This window comes from Sceloporus occidentalis, unplaced genomic scaffold (assembly GCF_023333645.1).
Source record: "Sceloporus occidentalis isolate IW3139 unplaced genomic scaffold, rSceOcc1.0.p SCAF_47, whole genome shotgun sequence".
Taxonomy (NCBI): Eukaryota; Metazoa; Chordata; class Lepidosauria; order Squamata; family Phrynosomatidae; genus Sceloporus; species Sceloporus occidentalis.
Window position 1 is genome coordinate 4,751,764 of NW_028317027.1, and position 19,834 is coordinate 4,771,597.

General features: G+C 40.6%; 1 protein-coding gene across 1 annotated transcript in view; it reads right to left on the reverse strand.

The window, feature by feature from the left end:
• Positions 1-19,041, reverse strand: part of LOC149289263 (UDP-glucuronic acid decarboxylase 1) — a 36,971-nt gene extending 17,930 nt beyond the window's left edge. Inside the window, exons 1-5 of the mRNA XM_089490852.1 lie at positions 18,948-19,041; positions 15,626-15,653; positions 8,717-8,768; positions 7,908-7,951; positions 1,873-1,933 (exon numbers count right to left, since the gene is read on the reverse strand). Of these exons, the coding sequence (XP_089346978.1) occupies positions 1,873-1,933; positions 7,908-7,951; positions 8,717-8,768; positions 15,626-15,653; positions 18,948-19,041 (279 nt within the window). The remainder of the gene's footprint in view (positions 1-1,872; positions 1,934-7,907; positions 7,952-8,716; positions 8,769-15,625; positions 15,654-18,947) is intronic.
• Between the last annotated feature and the right edge of the window lie 793 nt (positions 19,042-19,834).

The following is a 19,834-nucleotide window of genomic DNA, read 5'->3' on the forward strand; positions in this document are numbered from 1 at the left end:
TATGCCTCTTTATCTTATATTATGCTTGGAAAATAAATTACCAGAAGGTACCCAACAATTTGTACCCAACATTTTACAATTACCATAGAAACCAGAAAAAGGTCAGCGAAATATGGGACTGGAAAAGGAAGGCAGTATTTTAAAAAAGCACTTGCCACTAAAAAAAAAAAAAAAAAGCAGCATACACCAAATTACAACGTCAATTCTGACATCCAAATGTAATTCGAATAGGACACAGAGAAGATACAGTATCCTGGAGAATCTGGCCGAAGTTGCAAAGGTGAGGTCATCTAATTACATTTCAAGGGCCTCTATCTTCTAAAGTTGTATTTTTTTTTTTTGTTACTAAGAAAAATAAACCTTCACCCTACATCAAGGACTTTTTTTTCTAGTAATCATTGCTAATATATACAGTATGCATAGAAAGCTGACATTCTGTGTATGGATACCATTTACTCCTAGGTGGAATTCCCCAGCCTACTCTTAACTATAGCGTATTAAGATGTATGGTATTTATGCAAAACTGTTGTAAAGAATATACCACTGCAATATAATGCCATCATGAAAGAATTTAAGTTGTTGAACGTGTTTTCAGTCCTAAGGCTAAAATCATGAGAATTCCCAAACCGTGATTTGTAAACCTTTCCCAAAACTGCAATGTTATAGAAGTGAAGGCACATACCGGTAATATCATGCTCTTGTTCTCTTCTAAAACATTTAAATCAGCAGAATAAGACAGTGTTCGGTGTGTTGAAACTACCGCATTGACATAGTTATGCATACTGAAAGTCAGTGGATGTCATTTATGAAAGTATTGAGAAAATTTAGACTTAATATTGGATAATAGGAAGAAAAACTGCTTTACATTTAAGTCCCAGAGCAGCTGTAACAACCTCGCTGACACTGTGTTCTACAGTGCTTTATGAGATGTGACACCACTTCTGAGACACCATCAACAATAGAGGTTCTAATAAGTAAAAATAACTGTGCTTCAGCCTCCAGTCATACGGCACGCACGCATTGTGTACTGTGAACACAAGCAACATCAACGTACAACACACTCAGTGACGCAACCTGGCCTAGGCCTGCAGCAGGGGTCCTACTGTCTTTCAGCGTTAAGGTTACGGGGGAGATCATTGATCTTCCCAATCATTTACACTATGGAGGCTTTCCATGTCTTAAAGATGTGGCCCATCTTTTAATGCAGGGAAGACACCGCCTAGGGCACTAGCATTAGTGGTTACATCTCAGAGCCGGAAAGTAGTGCTGTGGATTCAGCAAAAGCCAAGGGTGAAACATGAAAAAGAAAAACCTCAACTAAACAAGAAAAGGCTAGGTAACAAGCAATAACAAGGATCTAGAAACCCAACGCCACTTATCCCAGGAAGTCAAGGAAGAGAACAGGACTTGTGTTTTGTTTTTTTCAATTCAATTGTATTCCTTTTTTAAAAAAAATGTTGTGTTCCTTGAAGAAAAAATAAATAAAAGTAGCTTTTTTCCATTTTGGGCTGTCTATGCGTCCATTGGTATTCCATATAAATTTTTTTCCTACCAATAATCTAGTTGTTATACTGGGTGATCTCTTATGTGTAAATCACAATTACTTTTCCCACGGTGAATTTGATGTGGGAGTAAAATGGCTTTATTCTTATATTTGCCCTATTTTTTTTATCTTAGTTAATGTGCAAACTACAGTCTAAGTAAACATATCCCAACCACTGGAAGATTGCAAATCTTTTAAACAAATACAAGAAACAATAGACACAGATAGTATATTGGAAGATGTCAAGGAAGGTAAAGCACATCCACAACGAATAGGCTCAGTCATGTTATACTCTATTAAAAATATTACATTAAAAATAAATGACTTACCAGAATCCGTTTTCTATCCTTTTCAGACAAAAATTTCACAGGTGGATATTTCTGAGTAAAACTGGGGGGAAAATAAATTAATTTTGTAAGTGTAGAATTACATGTACAAAAAAGCCTGACAAGCAAAAACATCTGAAAATGAACATAACTTTATTGTTTTATATAGCACCATCAAATTCCGTAGCGCTGCACAATGGGTTATATACATCGCCAACTGTATCTCCATACACATCACATATACAGCCGCCGCCACCTGTGCACTACAAGCCCCACCAAAAGGGTCTCTGGCCTGAAGAAGGTTCCGATACCAAAGAAAATCCGGCATTTTTCAGTGGCATAAATTGTCTTTATGACACAAAACCAGAGCAATAAGAAGTTCACGCTTGATACATTTATGCACAGATTGCTTAAACATCAGCCGGCCAAGATCTCCCCCAAGTGCATGGATCATCATCCCAATGTATCATCTGTCTCAAGACAGCCACAAAAAAACAGCCACTGTCATTCTCAAAAAAAACATCAGTATAATATGTTATTGTATATACCAATGTATGATATCACATATAGAACCTTGCTCTTTGTAAAACTTTAGTATTCAGTTTTTAATTATTCTTTTAATTAAATTGGAAAGGTGCACTAAAAAATGATAAATTAAGCTCCTCATAAAAAAAGGTGAAGACAACAAATAAGCCTATATGAAAACCCTCACTAGGAAAATCCTGGTAAACAGGTATTAATATTTATAGCCTTACACAAAACCTGGTTATTAATCACACATTGTTTAAGTTTGACACAAACTTCTCACCTAAACACCAATTAACCAGAGGAGGCCCCTTCAAAGATCAGCTTGATATCAGGTTCTAACTGGACCTCGGATACTCACATTAAACATACCCATAATAAAAATGGCTTCTACAAAAGGATTATGGACTCTCAGGGTCAGTAACGCCTTGAAATATACAGATCCATACAAAACACCACACTAAGACATTAAAAATAGAGACTTCACAAATCTTGCTTTTATTGCTGGAAAGAGAAAAACCGCAGAAAAGCACAGAAGGAAAATAAAATCTGACATTGGAAATCAAAGCTGAATTGTGATTAAATGTTTGGTACGTTCTGCCTCTAAGGACACGGGTGAAACTTAAATGTCACGGAGCAGAAAATGCACAGATGAGAGTTAAAGTCTACCTGTCATCACAGACATTACAAGGCTTCACTTTACAGAGGGTGAAATTACCTTACCTTGAACAGCGCACCACTCCGGAGATAAGAAACGTATAACGTTTTTGATACGTACATGCTCAGGTCTACATTAACCAATACAAAATACCCTGAAAATAATCTAAAGCATCACGTCAGGCTAAAATGCAGAAAGGAAGGAAAGGTACCTAATAACACTAGACACAAAAAATATCAAGAATTAGATTTAAATTTGTTTAGAAATATATATATTTAGGGCTGAAACAACGAATCGATAAAATCGATAATAATCGATAACGGAAATCGTTGTCGACGATTTCCGTTATCGATTAATCGAGTGATCGATTCGTTGTTGGAGCACTCGGCTCCTTTTACTTACCTCCGCGAGCGTTCCCCTCTTCCGCTACACGCTCTGCCTTCTTTTAGTTGCGTGACGGATGTGACGCATTCCGGAGGTAAGTATTCTTCATGTCTGTGCGAATCGCTCTGTGCGAGTGGCTCCGTTCGCACAGAGCGGTTCGCTCTGTGCGAGTGGCTCCGTTCGCACAGAGCGGTTCGCTCTGTGCGAGTGGCTCCGTTCGCACAGAGCGGTTCGCTCTGTGCGAGTGGCTCCGTTTGCACAGAGCGAACCGCTCTGTGCGAGTGGCTCCGTTTGCACAGAGCGAACCGCTCTGTGCGAGTGGCTCCGTTTGCACAGAGCGAACCGCTCTGTGCGAGTGGCTCCATTCGCACAGAGCGATTCGCGGGGGTGGGGGTGGGGTTTCAGGGGATGCAGGGCAGGGCAGGGCAGGGTAGGAGACTGAGTGCAGGGCAGAGTGGGGGTGGGGATGCAGGGCAGGGTGTGAGTGTGGGGGCAGGGCAGGAGACTGGGTGCAGGGCAGAGTGGGGGTGGGGGTGCAGGGCAGAGTGGGAGACTGGGTGCAGGGCAGAGTGGGGGTGGGGATGCAGGGCAGGGTGTGAGTGTGGGTGCAGGGTGTGAGTGTGGGGGCAGGGCTGGGTGCAGGGCAGAGTTGGATACTGGGTGCAGGGGCACAGTGCAAAGTGCTGGGTGCAAAGTGCCAGGGCTGGGTGCAAAGTGCCAGGGCTGGGTGCAAAGTGCTGGGTGCAAAGTGCCAGGGCTGGGTGCAAAGTGCCAGGGCTGGGTGCAAAGTGCCAGGGCTGGGTGCAAAGGGCTGGGTGCAAAGTGCCAGGGCTGGGTGCAAAGTGCTGGGTGCAAAGTGCCAGGGCTGGGGCAAAGTGCTGGGTGCAAAGTGCCAGGGCTGGGTGCAAAGTGCTGGGTGCAAAGTGCTGAGTGCTGGGTGCAAAGTGCCAGGGCTGGGGCAAAGTTTCTTGAACAGTAATAGTCCACCTCTTTTCAGAATGTTTGGGGTTATTTTGTTTCATAAATATTGTGTTTGGGTTTTTGCACTTTGAAAATATTGTTTTTTATTAGATCATTACAAAATAAGAATGTTAATGTAAATTTTAAGTTGTTTTTTAACATCCAGTTCATTAAATTATTTTAAATTTAAATTAATCGATTAATCGAAAAAATAATCGGCCAACTAATCGATTATTAAAATAATCGTTAGTTGCAGCCCTATATATATTTTAATTCAACTTGGTTTATTGGTCCTGCAACAGATTAGAAGATATTTTTTTTTTTCCAATCGTAGAAGGCACATGTGACCCGAGGTCCAAAAATAGCAGGGAATGCCATCAAGACACAAGATATGATATTTAGTGGAGATAAGTCTGCGTATAATACACTAGACCAGTATATGTCTTCGGGTAGTAACATCAATGCGTTTTTTTTGGCTAATACAGTGTCTGAATAATATGGGTGCTCATTTTCACATTTAATGCATACTGGAGTCCATTTTTCTTGTACTCAAGAAAAGTTCATTTTACCGTTTACAAATGCAACCGTTCTATAGTTATTGGACTTTTTTGGACTAGACTGTTCATTTACAATTGTAATTTTGTTCACATGAAGAAAATGTGTCCATTTGAGACGCAAGGCTGAAATTTGTATCCTCTAAATGGTAAATTAAGGAACATCACCTACTGGATTTCAAGAGTGTGGGCCTGGGACCATGGGCGTAGGAACCGGGGGGGGACAGATCCCCCCCAGTAACTCATGGGGGGGGCCGATAATGAAGAATTCCCCCCCAGGGCCATAGGAACCGTCCCAATAGAAACGCCACAAATGCGGCCCGCGAGACCTCGAGGTGCGGGCCTCGTAAGATCGGCAGCCAGGGCAACCGATCTTACGCGGTCCGCACCTCAAGCCCTGCTACTTACCTGTGGGAGGGTCTTCTGTACTGCACAGAACACAGTACTGAACCCAGCAGAGTTCATGGGACATCACATCCTGCTTCCTCTGTGCAGTACCAGAGAACGCAGAGGGAGGCCGCGCCCCCTGCTGAAGTCTGTGAGCGGTATCGAGGAGCTGCAGTGCAGGTAAGGGAGTTGGGAGGGTGTTTGAATCAGTATGAATGATTGAGGGAATGAATCTGTGAATGAATAAGTATATGAATGAATGAGTGTGTGTGATAGCATGGATGTGTAAGTGCTGGAACCTAGGCATGATGGGACTGTGATTGCTGTTAGCAATCACACTCCTATCATGCCAAGTCAGCCACTATATGCTGAAACCTGGCTAGCTGCCCCCTTGTGTATTGATGCTGCCAGCAGTATGGGGTCCGCACTTACAGCCACCCTGTACCAGCATGTACTGGCTGACTTGGGATGATAGGAGTGTGATTGCTAACAGCAATCTGCTAACAGCAATCACAGTCCCATCATGCCTAGGTTCCAGCATTTACTGGTTGGATGTGTAAGTGACACACTCCTATCATGCCAAGTCAGCCAGTATATGCTGAAACCTAGCTAGCTGCCCCCCTTGTGTATTGATGCTGCCAGCAATATGGGGTCTGCACATCACTTACAGCCACCCTGTACCAGCATGTACTGGCTGTCTGCGTATGATAGGAGTGTGATTGCCAAGTCATATTGCTATTTTTTTTTGTCCAATTGTGGTGTGTTACCTACTTTTATAAAAAAAATTGAGTTTTTATTATTTTTAAAGGTGGGGGGTCATTTTCGGTTTTAGCTAAGTGAACCGTAAATGTTTTGGTCTAGAATTTTCATTTTGGTGCATCCCTAGAATAAATAGAACTATTTCATTTTTAATTATCCTGAATTTGTAGTCACAAAACTTTCTAGGCCCAGAAATCAGTGAGAGGAAAAGTAAAGGTTTTGTGTCATTTACTTTATTTTAATCTGCATATTTTATTAAAGGCCATATTTTCTCACAGTGAAAAATGAGTACGGCCTGCGCACGTATACAATTCTGATGAAGTGGCCCACTGCAGAAAAAACTTGGACACCTCTGGAGTAGACAGTGAGAAGGGGGGTAGGGAGAGGGTAGCTAGTGAGAAGGGGGCGGTAGGGAGAGGGTAGCTAGTGAGAAGGGGGCGGTAGGGAGAGGGTAGCTAGTGAGAAGGGGGAAGAGAGAGGGTAGATAGTGTGAGAAGGGAGGGTAGGGAGGGGGTAGATAGTGTGAGAAGGGAGGGTAGGGAGGGGGTAGATAGTAAGAAAGGGGGAGAGGGGGTAGATAGTGTGAGAGATGGGGAGAAAGTGGGGATCTGATGGGGGAAAATGCTGTACCCCCAAGATTTTTAGGGGTTCCTACGCCCATGCCTGGGACCAGGGTGATGTCTCAGCAGGTGGGGGTTGTCAACTAAACAGGGTAAACTATAGCATTCCAGATTACACCAGACTCCAGTTCTTACCCTCTTCTCAACCTAGTCAAGTATGTTTGTGTTGCTTCCATTTAAGTATAAACATAAAAAACTTGTGGTGCAGTACGTGAGAGTGTTTTATGTCCTTTTTAATATAATCACGCAATTTGTTGATGGTGTGGGTGTCACACGCAGGTTGTGCAAGGCAATTTGATTTATAGTCATTTCATATGGGTCTTGCAATGGCACAATATATTCTGTGACCCATTCATAAATGGATCATACAGTATACCTCAGTAGGCTTTATGCAGCACAGGACTAATCAAAAACAGATTTTTTTTTTTATGGAGGAGATTCAACCTTCAAAAGCTATATAAACACTTGCTTCTGGAGGTATATTACCTATATCCCTCACAAAATACATCTCACATTCTACAAAGGAAGACAAAGTTAAGAGTATTTTGCTCCTTGATTAAATAGTTCCTTCATTTTCCCCAGATTCCTTTAAAAAACTAAATTTAAATAGCATCACGTACAGCAAATGTAATTTTTTTTAGACACACTTATATGATCATATCATCTAATTTACTATATAAAAATAAAATATGATGAAAATTTGTTGAACACAAAAACCTTTTCTGACCTTTATTTGAAAAATATTTCATTCATGTACAAAAGCTAATGCAAAAACCTGCTAGATTCTAATATTTGTCCTGAGTTTATAAATATTCAATGTTTTTATGCAGATTATAGGGCAAAAAGAACAAGTAGCATATTGCAATTTCAAAACCATTTTTCCCATATCTGGTCATCCTGTGCCCATGTCCTATTAAGGACATCTTCAAACTGGCCATTTCAATTTACACCAATCAATTTTTGAAAACTAGACACCCCAAAGCATTTCAGATGCTGGTATTTTAACACTTTCCATACACTAATTCTACCACCAGCCCATGCCAAAAACTTTGTGGGTTTTTTTCTCTCTCATGCACATTGTACTTCAGGTATAGGTTTACAGCTCCCTGTATGTATCACTGCCAAACATCCCAATCCACTACATTTTCTAAATTTACAGGTCCACTTCAGTTTGATTCCTGATCAACATACCTCTTTTCTAGATCCCGTATCTTCTCTCTCAAAGGAGCAATGACCTAAACACATGATAGAAAATGTATTTAATTTTATGACATGATCGAAGAATTAAGGAGTTCATTTTAAAAGTAGCTCAGTTTGAGATTGTTACACTAAGTAAAGAGTGATCACAACGGAACTATAGAAAAGTTTGCCTCAGTGTTCTTGATACCATAGACTACTGCAGTACCAAAGTTTTGTTTCTTTATAGCTGCTTCATCTCCTGAGTTACAATGTTACAAAGTTACATCATAGTGCCTCTGTAGCAATCTAGTAGATTATTAGTTTAAAATGGAAAACATACGTTACTAAAGGTCTTTAAAACCAACTCAGAGATATATAATGCTAACGTTATTTTTATAAGAGTACTGATCCTGTGGTGACTTATCCACAATAAAAAAAAATGCAAATATCAGAAACATCGCCCTGCCCAACATTTAACAAACAAAGAAAAAACTATTACACTTCAGTGTATTACACTTTCAGTCTCTGAATGCATGTAGGTTAAACAATATGTTTTAATCCTTTCAGTGATACATTTAGTAGAAACACTGAAATTTATACTTTCCTTAGCTTAGTTTTAAATATACATACATAATGAAATCACTAACAGTATGTTTATCAGATAACGTTAAGTCCGACGGCTGTTATATATTTTTAGTCCATAAATTGTAGGATACAGAAAAAGTAACACCTGTTATTTATTTAGTTCCTAGTCATCCCAGCAGATAAAATGTTCCACTACCAGTATAAATAAGGCATAAAAAAAACAAAGAGCCACCAACCTCTTCTATTTTCTTCTCCATTTTCTGTTCCCCATTATCCTGAATCGACCTGCTGATTGAGAACATGCCAGTCAATGTAGAACATAATAAATTCAAAATAATCACTGGGTGCACCAGTTTCTGAGCTGTAATCACAGATTTTGTTTAGGGATTTACATCAATGTGTTGAAAAGGTTTTACTTATTAAAGGGAGAGTCGTCAGGAAGGCTTTGGTTGAATTGTGGTTCCAACTAATTGGGGTTTATTCACTAAAATGAAAGAAACTAGGGTATAGGGCTGCAACTAACGATTATTTTCATAATCGATTAGTTGGCCGATTATTTTTTCGATTAATCGAATAAAAAAAAAAAATGTACATTATTAAATTATTTTAAATAAATGAAAAAACTAATTATGTTAAATACAAACAGCAGAATAAAAAAAAACTTTGATAAAATGCATTTCTTGTCTTTATTTCCCAACCAGCCCCCCCAATTTATGCACATTTGAGCCCAGACATGCCACGCTGCCTCCCACATATTCCACTCCACACTGCCTCCCCACATATGCCACTCCACTCTACCCCCACATATGCCACTGTGCCTGATACGCCTTACACCCCCTGATACACCACTCCATCCTCCCCAGACATGCCACACTGCCTCCCAGACATGCCACACTGCCCTCCCCACATATGCCTTATATCAGAGGCGTATATAGGGTATGGCAGCCATGGCACATGCCATGGGCGCCATCTCAAGGGGGGAGCCGGTGAGCGGCTTTTAAATGCCGTTTTTTTTTTTTTTTTTATGCGGAGGAGAGAGAGGGGCGCCTAGCAACCGCTCGGCTCCCCTCATTCTCCTCCACGAGCCCTCTACCCCCGTCCCGGTGCCGGCATTTCATGCAGAGCGCCGCAATATGCTGGCATATATGCCAGCGAGCGGTGCAGGAAGACAGCAGCATCGTGCTCCCGTCGCTGGACTTCAAGGTGAGAGAGGGGGGGTATATAGTGGGTAAGGGGGGGAGAGGGGGTTAGAAAGTGATAAGGGAGGGAGAGGGGGTTAGAAAGTGATGAGGGAGGGAGAGGGGGTTAGAAAGTGATAAGGGAGGGAGAGGGGGTTAGAAAGTGATAAGGGAGGGAGAGGGGGGTAAAAAGTGATAAGGGAGGGAGATGGGGGGGTAGAAAGTGATAAGGGAGGGAGATGGGGGGGTAGAAAGTGATAAGGGAGGGAGATGGGGGGGTAGAAAGTGATAGGGGAGGGAGAGGGGGGGTAAAAAGTGATAGGGGAGGGAGAGGGGGGGTAAAAAGTGATAAGGGAGGGAGATGGGGGGGTAGAAAGTGATAAGGGAGGGAGAGGGGGGGTAAAAAGTGATAAGGGAGGGAGATGGGGGGGTAGAAAGTGATAAGGGAGGGAGATGGGGGTAGAAAGTGATAAGGGAGGGAGATGGGGGTAGAAAGTGATAAGGGAGGAAGATGGGGGGTAGAAAGTGATAGGGGAGGGAGAGGGGTAGATATAAGTAAAGAGTGTGCATTAATGTGTGGATGCATTGAGTGAATGGGAGAGAGCATGAGTTAATATGTGAATGTATTGTCTGAATGAGGGAGAGCATGAGTTAATGTGTGGATGAATTGTCTGAATGAGGGAGAGCATGAGTTAATGTGTGGATGAATTGTCTGAATGAGGGAGAGCATGAGTTAATGTGTGGATGCATTGAGTGAATGAGGGAGAGCATGAGTTAATGTGTGGATGAGTTGTCTGAATTAAAGTGTGAATTAGTGAGTGACTGTAAAAGTGTTTGTGTATCATAGATGTATAATTGTGGAAGGGCAAAGATGGCACTAGCAGGAGGTTTGAGCCTTGGGGACCAAGATGGCACAGGCAGGGTGTATATGGCACAAAGATGGCACTGGCCGGACTGTTTGGGGACAAAGTTGACTTGTGCTGGGCTATTTGGGGACAAAGATTGCAAATCTTATGTGTGTAATCTGGGTGCTGGCCAGGTTCTATGTGGGCAGTGTGGACGCCAGGGCTGGCTTTGGGGTGCAACCTGTGATCTATGCCTGTAATTTAGGGGGGTTTAAATATACCTTTAATGCCGTGTTTTTATGTGAATTCCAATTGATTTTTACCTGCAAAGCTGGGTTTTTGTGTTATTCTGTAGATCCATATCTGCTATGCTATGTTTCCATACATTATTTATGTGTACCTGCAAATACAGGGTTAATATGTCTTATTCAGTTGATCTACACCTGCGATGCTACGTTTCATATATTATTATTGTATACCTGCAAATACAGGACTTGTATGTCTGATTCTGTTTATTTGATATAGACCTTCAGTGCTGAGATCACAAGTGAATTTCAATTGATCTGGGTTTGTGTGTTGATCTATACCTGCTATCGGCAGCAGGGACTAATATTATATATATATATATATATATATATGGGCAGCAGGGGCTAGTAAATGGGTTTTAGATATTTGGACAGGGGCGCAATTTCAGTGCTTGCCATAGGCGCTATTTTCAGTAGATACGCCTCTGCCTTATATACCGTATATGCCTTATACCCCCAGATATGTCACTCCATCCTCCCCAGATATGCCTTATACCCCCCCAGATACCTCATAGTCCCCTCATAGAGTCACAGACCTGTTCACAGCACACTGACACCATACTTTTATAAATAAGTACTGGGTTAATCTTCACTGCCCCCAGGATTTAGATTCCCCTTAGTCTGCCCCCCCCCTTTACCTCTAACTGCGCCTTAAGTTAACTTTATTAAATTAATTAGATTAACCCACAGTCCTCATCATTAAATTAACCCTAAACACCCCATTAACCATAACTACCCCTAAATTAACTCTAAATACCCCATCAAACACAACTACCCTAAATTAACCCTAAACACCACATTAACCACAGCATCCCCTAAATTAACCCTCAACACCCCATTAACCACAACTGCCTCAAATTAACCCCAAACACCCCATTAACCACAGATGCCCCAAAACATCCCATTAACCATAACTGCCCCTAAATTAACCCCCACCTCCCCAAATATTAATTTTATACTTAGTTAGATGAGTGTCACAGCCATGTGGTTCTGGCCTTCTGGGAGAAGGAAGGGGCGGGGCCAGTTGTCACAGTGATTACAGGGAGGGACTGGTAAGTAGGAGCTGCTGCTGTGAGTCAGACTAAACGGATTATATAATGAGGGGTAGTTTTCAGAGCGTTTGCTTTGAAAAAACCCTCATTTTATAATCGATAAAAATCAATTCAACTAATCGATAATGAAGCAACTTAAGACTTTTCACCTTGACTGACTATTCAGCTGCAGTTCAAGAAAAACTAACATAAAAATTGTCCCAGACTAAATACGGGTTGGGACAAATATATTACAACCTTACTTAACCTGCCATTTGCAACAATGCATGGTATATACTTAAAACCTAAAGGACTAATTGCAGTATAATGCAAGACAAATCGGCTTAAGGACATAAGGGCAAAACATTAGTAAAATCGCCTCTATGGCGTGACACTAGTACCGTATTTGCTCGATTATAAGACAAGGTTTTTTCCAGAGCAAATGTTCTGAAAAATACCCTTCGTCTTAAAATCAGGGTCGTCTTATAAACAGGCCTCAAATAGGTCTGACTATGAGACTAAGATCCAGATCCCCCGCAGCGATGCAGGGGACCTGGATCCTCCCGTCTCCCCCCCTTCCCCCAACTTACCGGCGCTTCTGAGTCCCCGGTGCTTAGTCCGGGCAGCGAGTAGAGCTCTACGCGATTCGCGTCGACAACTTCCGCTGCAGCGGACAGCTCTAAACGCTGCCAGGACGAAGCACTGGGGACTCAGATGCAGGGGACCTGGATCCTCCTGTCTTATGCCCCCCCTCAACTTACCGGTGCTTCTGAGTCCCAGGTGCTTAGTCCAGGCAGCGTGTAGAGCTGCACGCGATTTGCGTAGGCAACTTCCGCTCAAGCAGAATTTGTGTACGCAAATCGCGTAGAGTTCTACACGCTGCCCGGACTAATCACTGTGGACTCTGAAGCACCAGTAAGTTTGGTGGAGGGAGGGGGAGGGAGTCTTAAATAGGGGGCATAAGGCATTTCTGGAGGCAGAGTGCTCTGTGAAATGCCTTTTAACCCCCTTAATGCCACTCTGCCTCCAGAAATGCCTTTTAACCCTCTATACGCCACTCTGCCTCCTGAAATGCCTTATACCTCCCTATATGCCACCCTGCCCCATAATATGCCTTTTAACCCCCTAAATGCCAGAGTGGCATATAGGGGTATAAGGCAATTCTGGAGGCAGAGTGGCACATAATGGGTCAAAAGGCATATCATGGGGCACAGTGGCATTTAGAGGGTTAAAAGGCATCTCATGGGGCACAGTGGCATAAAGGGGGTATAAGGCATTTCTGGGGCAGAGTGGCAAGCCAGGGGGCAGATGTGCATAACTGGGGGGGGCAGGTTGAAAAAAAGGAAATAAAATATTTTTCTCAATCATAGCTTTTATTAACAAACAATAGTTCACATAGTTTACATGAATTAACATTTACTGGTAAAACTTTTTTCCTATAGGGTCGTCTTATATTCAGGCTTTTTTTCATAAATTAATATTCAGATTTTGGGGCGTCGTCTTATAATCAGGGTCGTCTTATAATCGAGCAAATACGGTAATTATATTGAACAGTGTATTTTACTTTGAAGGTAAGCGAGTGTTTTGCAGTTAATTTGGTGTTTCAAAATGCAATGACATACTGCGTTACTCACATAGTTACCCAAAAACTTTTGCCAGCTTTCAAGTTAATTCCTGCAGAAGTGATGATGAGCACGAACCGCCAGTCTCTTTCCACTAACATCACAACACAAAGTCTCGTGACTTATGTTAGCTGATTTAAATGCGGTAACAAGTATGACACTTGCAGTCAATTTTTGGAGATGAGATTAATTTTATTTGCCCAGCTCTCATAATTACAAAGAAATAATGTTTCTCTTATTTTGGTATCACAAAGCATTTGAATGATTTATTTGAACTACTTCTTACATGCTCCCAACTGTAAATGTTCAGCAATTCTGATACAGCTGTATGTGTCATATTCATAGTGTACAATTTGTAGCCATGTAAGCGAGGATTAACTGTGCATGTACACCATCTAGGAATAGAAAGTAGCTAATTGCAAGGTGATGTCCCTACATTATGAACAAGAAGCAGAATTATTGAATTACATGCCATATGTTGAAACTATCCAGAGTATTTTAAAATGTGGATTTAGTGTTTTGTTTTTATAATTTTTTTGAGTATAGTATAGATGTCATCCTTATTAAACTTATTAATAAAAACCTGAATTTCTTTTAGAAACCCTTTTTTTTTTATTTTTAACATACTATTAAATGGCCAGACCTCAAATTTCTGTAGACATATAAAAGACATCCAGATAATATAAAGATATGCATAATCTCTACAGGTCAGTATAAATTAGAAAGAGAAATTACTAAATAAGATTGTCACTAATATGCTGAGTAAGCCTTGATCTGGAAAAGTAATGTAAGTAAAAGCACATTTCCTATATCACTACATGTCAGATGTACAACATTATAGGTAGGATGCATTATACAGATCCAATGTATACAGTGCTGTGAAAGTCTTCTATTTTTGCATATTTGTCACACTAAAATGTTGCCAACCAAATTTATTTTAATATTACCCATTTCTAAGGCTCTGGGACGGCAAATCATATTGAGAGCCATTATCTACAAATGAAGAAAACCTGGGAAAGCGATAAACCTTCCCAGAAGTGTCCGTCCTACCAAAATTCCTCCAAATGGTCACAAAAAACCCATGTAAAGAACAGCAGGCCTCGCTTGCCTCAGTTAAGGTCAGTGTTCATGAAAACATAATAAGAAAGAGACTGTGCAAAAATAGCATCCAAGGGAGTGTTGCAAGGCGAAGACCACTGAAACTAGTCAAAAAACATCTTGATGACCCCCAAGACTTTAAGGGATAATATTCTGTGAACCGATAAGTAAAAAGTGGACTTTTTGGAAGACATGGCTCTTTTTACACCTGGCATAAAAACTAACAGCATTCCACAATAAGATCATACCAACAGTGAAACACGCTGGAGGTAGTGTGATGTTCTGGGGCTGTCTTGCTGCTTCAGGACCTGGGCAACTTGCCATAATCCATGCAACCATGAATGCTGCTCTCTACCAGAAAATCCTGAAGGAGAATGTCCGGCCATCGGTTTGCAACCTAAAGCTCAAGCGCGGTCAGGTTATGCAGCAAGACAATGATCCAAAGCACACAAAGAAGTCCATCTTCGAATGACTTAAAAGAAACATAATGAAGGTTTTAAGGTGGCCTAATCAAAGCCCTGTTTTGAATCCAATAGAATGATCTTAAAAAGGCAGTTTTCGGAAGTCCTCCAATGAGGCTGAATTAAAACAATTCTGCCAAGTAGAATGGACCAAAATCCCTACGCAGCAATGTAAAACAATCATAGCCAGTTATTAGGTATAGAGGGACAATTACTTTTTCACATGAGTGATATAGATTTTGATTAAAACTCTTTACCTTCAATAAATTAAATGATCATTTAAAAACTGCATTTTGTGTTTCTTCTGTTTTATGTATATTCAAATTAGTTGGATGATCTGAAACATTAAAATGTTACAAATATGTACAATTAGAAGAAATCAGGGAGAGGCATATGCCTTTTCACAACACTGTATATGTCTTAGCAACTCCAAAACATGGGACATGACTGTCCATTGAAGCCCCAGGAGCAACTATTACATATGTTTATAGCAATTCACACACACTATGTGTGTGTGTGTGTGTGTTTTTTTGAAGTGTGCTAATGTACACAAAACATTTTACTAGATACGGATAAACTGGTAATATACATCAAAAAATGCTTACCTCATATTAACAAAGTTCCCCCAAACAGCTGAGAAGAAAAAAAAAATACATTAAAGCACAACCTAAAGACATATATTATGTTTTGAGCATTTAAGAGTAGGAGATAAAATAGTATCATGTCTCATTAAAGGGAGAACTCTACAAAAATATTACCTTCTGATGGGGTTAAGAAAGTGTATTTTTCATTTGTATAAGTTTATAAATAGAATAGTTACATTTTTCTTTTTGTTTAATTTATTTTTAAAATAAATGCAATAGACTGCTTTGTTAAACATGGTTCAGATGTCAAGGGACTAATTAAGTTTTGCCTGCTTGTATATATATTTTTGAAACATACGTACATACATCTTTCAATATAACTACTTCACATTTTATAAAATTATTAATAGAAAATATACTCAAGACGGAAGGATTTGAATGACCACCGTGATTTCAGTTACGCGTAAAGAACATTTCTCATAGTAAGCGTGGTACAAACATCATGAGAAGGTGCAACAATTTAGAGTTCCTTATAAAGCCACTTTGATGCAAATAGAACCCAACAAACCTTTCTATAGGTGCAGACGCACCCTGTCAAAAAGATGATTTCCTAGAATGGGTAATCATGAGGCAGAAATAGCTTCCTAAAAGTTTTCAAACTATTTTTTAAGTTGTTTTAACCAGGAAAGGGAGCACAGGATAGCAAAACGTTCAAAAGATTTTTACCAAATAACAAACCAATCATATGGCTGGAATCCATCACGCCTGTGGTTTTATGCACACTACACACACACACTATACAGATTCAGCGTCCACCGCTATTAATGTTTGCTTACTCTAAACAGTGGGCAGTATTTCCAAACCAGTTCCCACTGGAAACATTTAGTTTCTACATTTTTTTGGGGGGGGGGGATCAGGTTTACAAATAATTTCATCCAAGCAATTGAAGATATAATTGTTTTTTTAAGCCTTTGTTTTTGCACTTTCAGCGAACCAAAAAATTTGGTAGTGTTAGACAACTATCGCAGCCAAAGTCACTAATGGCAAAATTTTTTAAAAAATAAAAATAATTTAATAGGTTTTTATCTAATTCTGAAGACTGAATGTGAAGCCCCTCCCTTTAACAAAGTAAAGCGACAGAAACAAGGTTAAGTCACAAACCCACAGCTTCGTGTTTCACGTGTCTGTTGCCATGCAACAATGATGCTTAATTTCTTAACATAAGTTAAGGACAAGAGAAAGCACATATTCTAGATATAAGTAGTCCACTCCGGTTTAGAAAGCAGACAGCCCAAGTCATTCTGAGGAGTCTGATGTTTCATTTAGAGAACATTCTGATAGCCGAAATGGAAAAGTGACACATTGACGCAGCTCCAACTTTGGGTTTATTAGCGGCAAATACACTTCTATTACCAAGAGCATTGCAACATGCCCCGATGTGTCTGAAACCATTTAAATAGGGGAAAACTAGATAGCATGTCAGCATTTCCAAGGCTTTATAAGGATTTTTTTTTTTTATCTATACAGAGCATAGCTGGGTTTCATTTATTATTATTATCACAAATGTTTACATGCCACTTCAGAACCCAGCCCCAAAAAACAACCAAACACACAGAAGACATGGTTGCAAACAAAACAAGCAGGGGAAGGGGGGTTCCAATTAAGCCGAATACTAGTCAATATCAGTAAAATAAAGCTGGACCACAAATTCCCCTCATAAAAGGATTTTATCACAAAGCACGTTGGTCTCTAGCTTATTGCACATCCATGCTTTGATGATTATCATCATGTCTTGATTTTGATAGTATGTACCACGCTTTTTTTTTTTTTTTTTACTACATTACATTTAATATATACTTTATAGGCGTGCAAGCTTGTTTTATGGATTCAAACAAAAAGTAAACTTTTTTTAAATTATTATTATTATTAGCTAGTAGGGATCTTGCTATAGGATATTATGTTCAACAGGAACTGACAATCTACCATCCTTAATTAAGGCAACATAAAAAAATAGACAATTTATCTTTTAATGCCTGCAAATGAAAAGATGAGAGGTGGCTACTCAAGGATCTATCAACTTTCCAAACCGATCCCCTGATATAAAAGTTAAATGACTTTACCAATATGGTTTAATCACAGTATCACTAATCTTGGTCAAAGCTATATAGTTACAATCACGATCAGAGCTGTTCCTTCACGTGTATTCCCAGCTGCTAAATAGCCATTAAAGTATTGATTGGATCCATTGAGTAAGATGAGTGTCCAAGTAACAAACGCTCTTACTATATCTGTAGAAAGGACCACTCAGGTCCTGGAGGGCATCACAATTAGTTTCAGAATGACTGGTTCCCTATAAATGTTTTTCACCTATGTATACAGCATATCTGGTAGATTACGCACCAAACACACACAAAAAAAGAGATCACACTATCAGTATTACTGCATATAGCAGCCTGTGTTTAATGTCCTTCACAAGACATGCTCTGTTCCCACAATTTTAAATATTTGGAAAAGAGAGGGGTGAGAGGGGAGAGTGAGAGGGGAGAGAGAGAGTGAGAGGGGAGAGGGAGAGAGAGAGAAGTAATGACAGTTGTTTTTTTTTTTTAAGTAAAAAAAAAAAAAGTTCCAATAACATGTCCCTGTTTTGCACTAAACATGTTGGAAGTTAATGTAAGGTTTCTATAGAGTCCTACAGTTTGAACAAGAGCAGTGCTTTAAACTCAGGTTACACGGGGAGGTTATGCTTGCGGGCTCTGTGAAGAAAAGGGATGCTTTGTGCACCGCTCCAGCACGTCATAAGTTTGCGTAGAGCAGGAGAGCGCGCGGGCCCTATACAGTTAAAGGGATACACTCCTTCTGTGCGTAAATCCAGGCACAGTCTCAGCTCCTTACGCACGACTTGGAAACTGCTTACACACTTACGTGATGCCTTCATGGCACCTACCAACAATGCAGGCCTTGCTGCCATGCACTGCAACGCAACCCGTTATTACAGATTAATGAAGGGTCCCAATATATAATTTAACCCGCTGTGCTCCCGGCTCTTAGCTTATGCACGTTATGTATGGCACCTGTGGTAACAACATGGCAAAAACACACCACATCGCCGTAAAGTGCGACGGTGACTGTGCTGCTTACAAGTACCAAGGAGTGTGCCATGCTAGGATGTGGCGATGGAGACATAAACAGCAACCAAGCTGTGGTTAGCAGGAAGCACAGCGTGTGGTACTGCGATAGCAACAAACTACCAGTCTTGTAGCGACAGGCACCACACAGACACCCGCCCCAACACCACACGCCAGAAACCTCGCAAAAGGGAATGAATGGGCAAGTTGGCACTCACAGGCTACATAGGCGATCAGAGCGAGTGCAATAAACAGCTTCATCGTCTTCCTATTGATTGCAGTCAGCAGCCGCTGCACTCGGTTTCTCACCATCACCGGCCGAACCACACTGGAGAACCCGAGCTCGCAGCCGGGGACATGGAAGCCGGTGTCACAACCTATCCACGGGTTGGGGGGTGCGTAGCACTAAGGGGACCAAGCGTGAGTTCCTGCCGGGACAGTGCGCATGCTCCAGGGTTCCTGTCTACAGGAAGAAAAAAAAATACATCACGGGCATGCGAAGCTAGGCAATGCGCATGCGCGAGTGGACGGCGTGTTACGGTCACCTGATCCTTAATGTCTGTTGGTGTTGTGCTCTGTTCTAGCAAAGTTTTTGTGCTGAACGTCAAAGCCTCGGGCTGAGAGAATTACGTCGTTATTCTGTCACATTATTCTTTCGTCAATATGATTTTCTATCCAATGGAATATTCCCATACTATATGGCTACGAGCCTACTGCTGGCACGTTTACTTAAGTGCCTTTTTAAGTAATTTAATATTAAATACTTTACTAAGCTATAAAAGCCCTCGATAGCGCAATAGTAAAGACAAAAATTGACAGTTTACATCAAAAAAACGTATGCGGTTAAGAGCACTCGCCAAAATACTAGGAAGTGGTTGTCTTTTTTAGTGAAATGCAAGTATAGTATAATAATAGATCCGTTATATAAACATCAAGATAGTTCATCCTACATCCATCTCCATATATAAATACAAAATACCCAGACACAAAGAAAACAGCAAAATAATGAAAAAAAATAGTATAGAGTATGCACAAGTACACTGTCAGTGATGGTATAGTAACTATAGTAACAGTTGCAAGGTATTTAGCAACAAAAGAAACACAT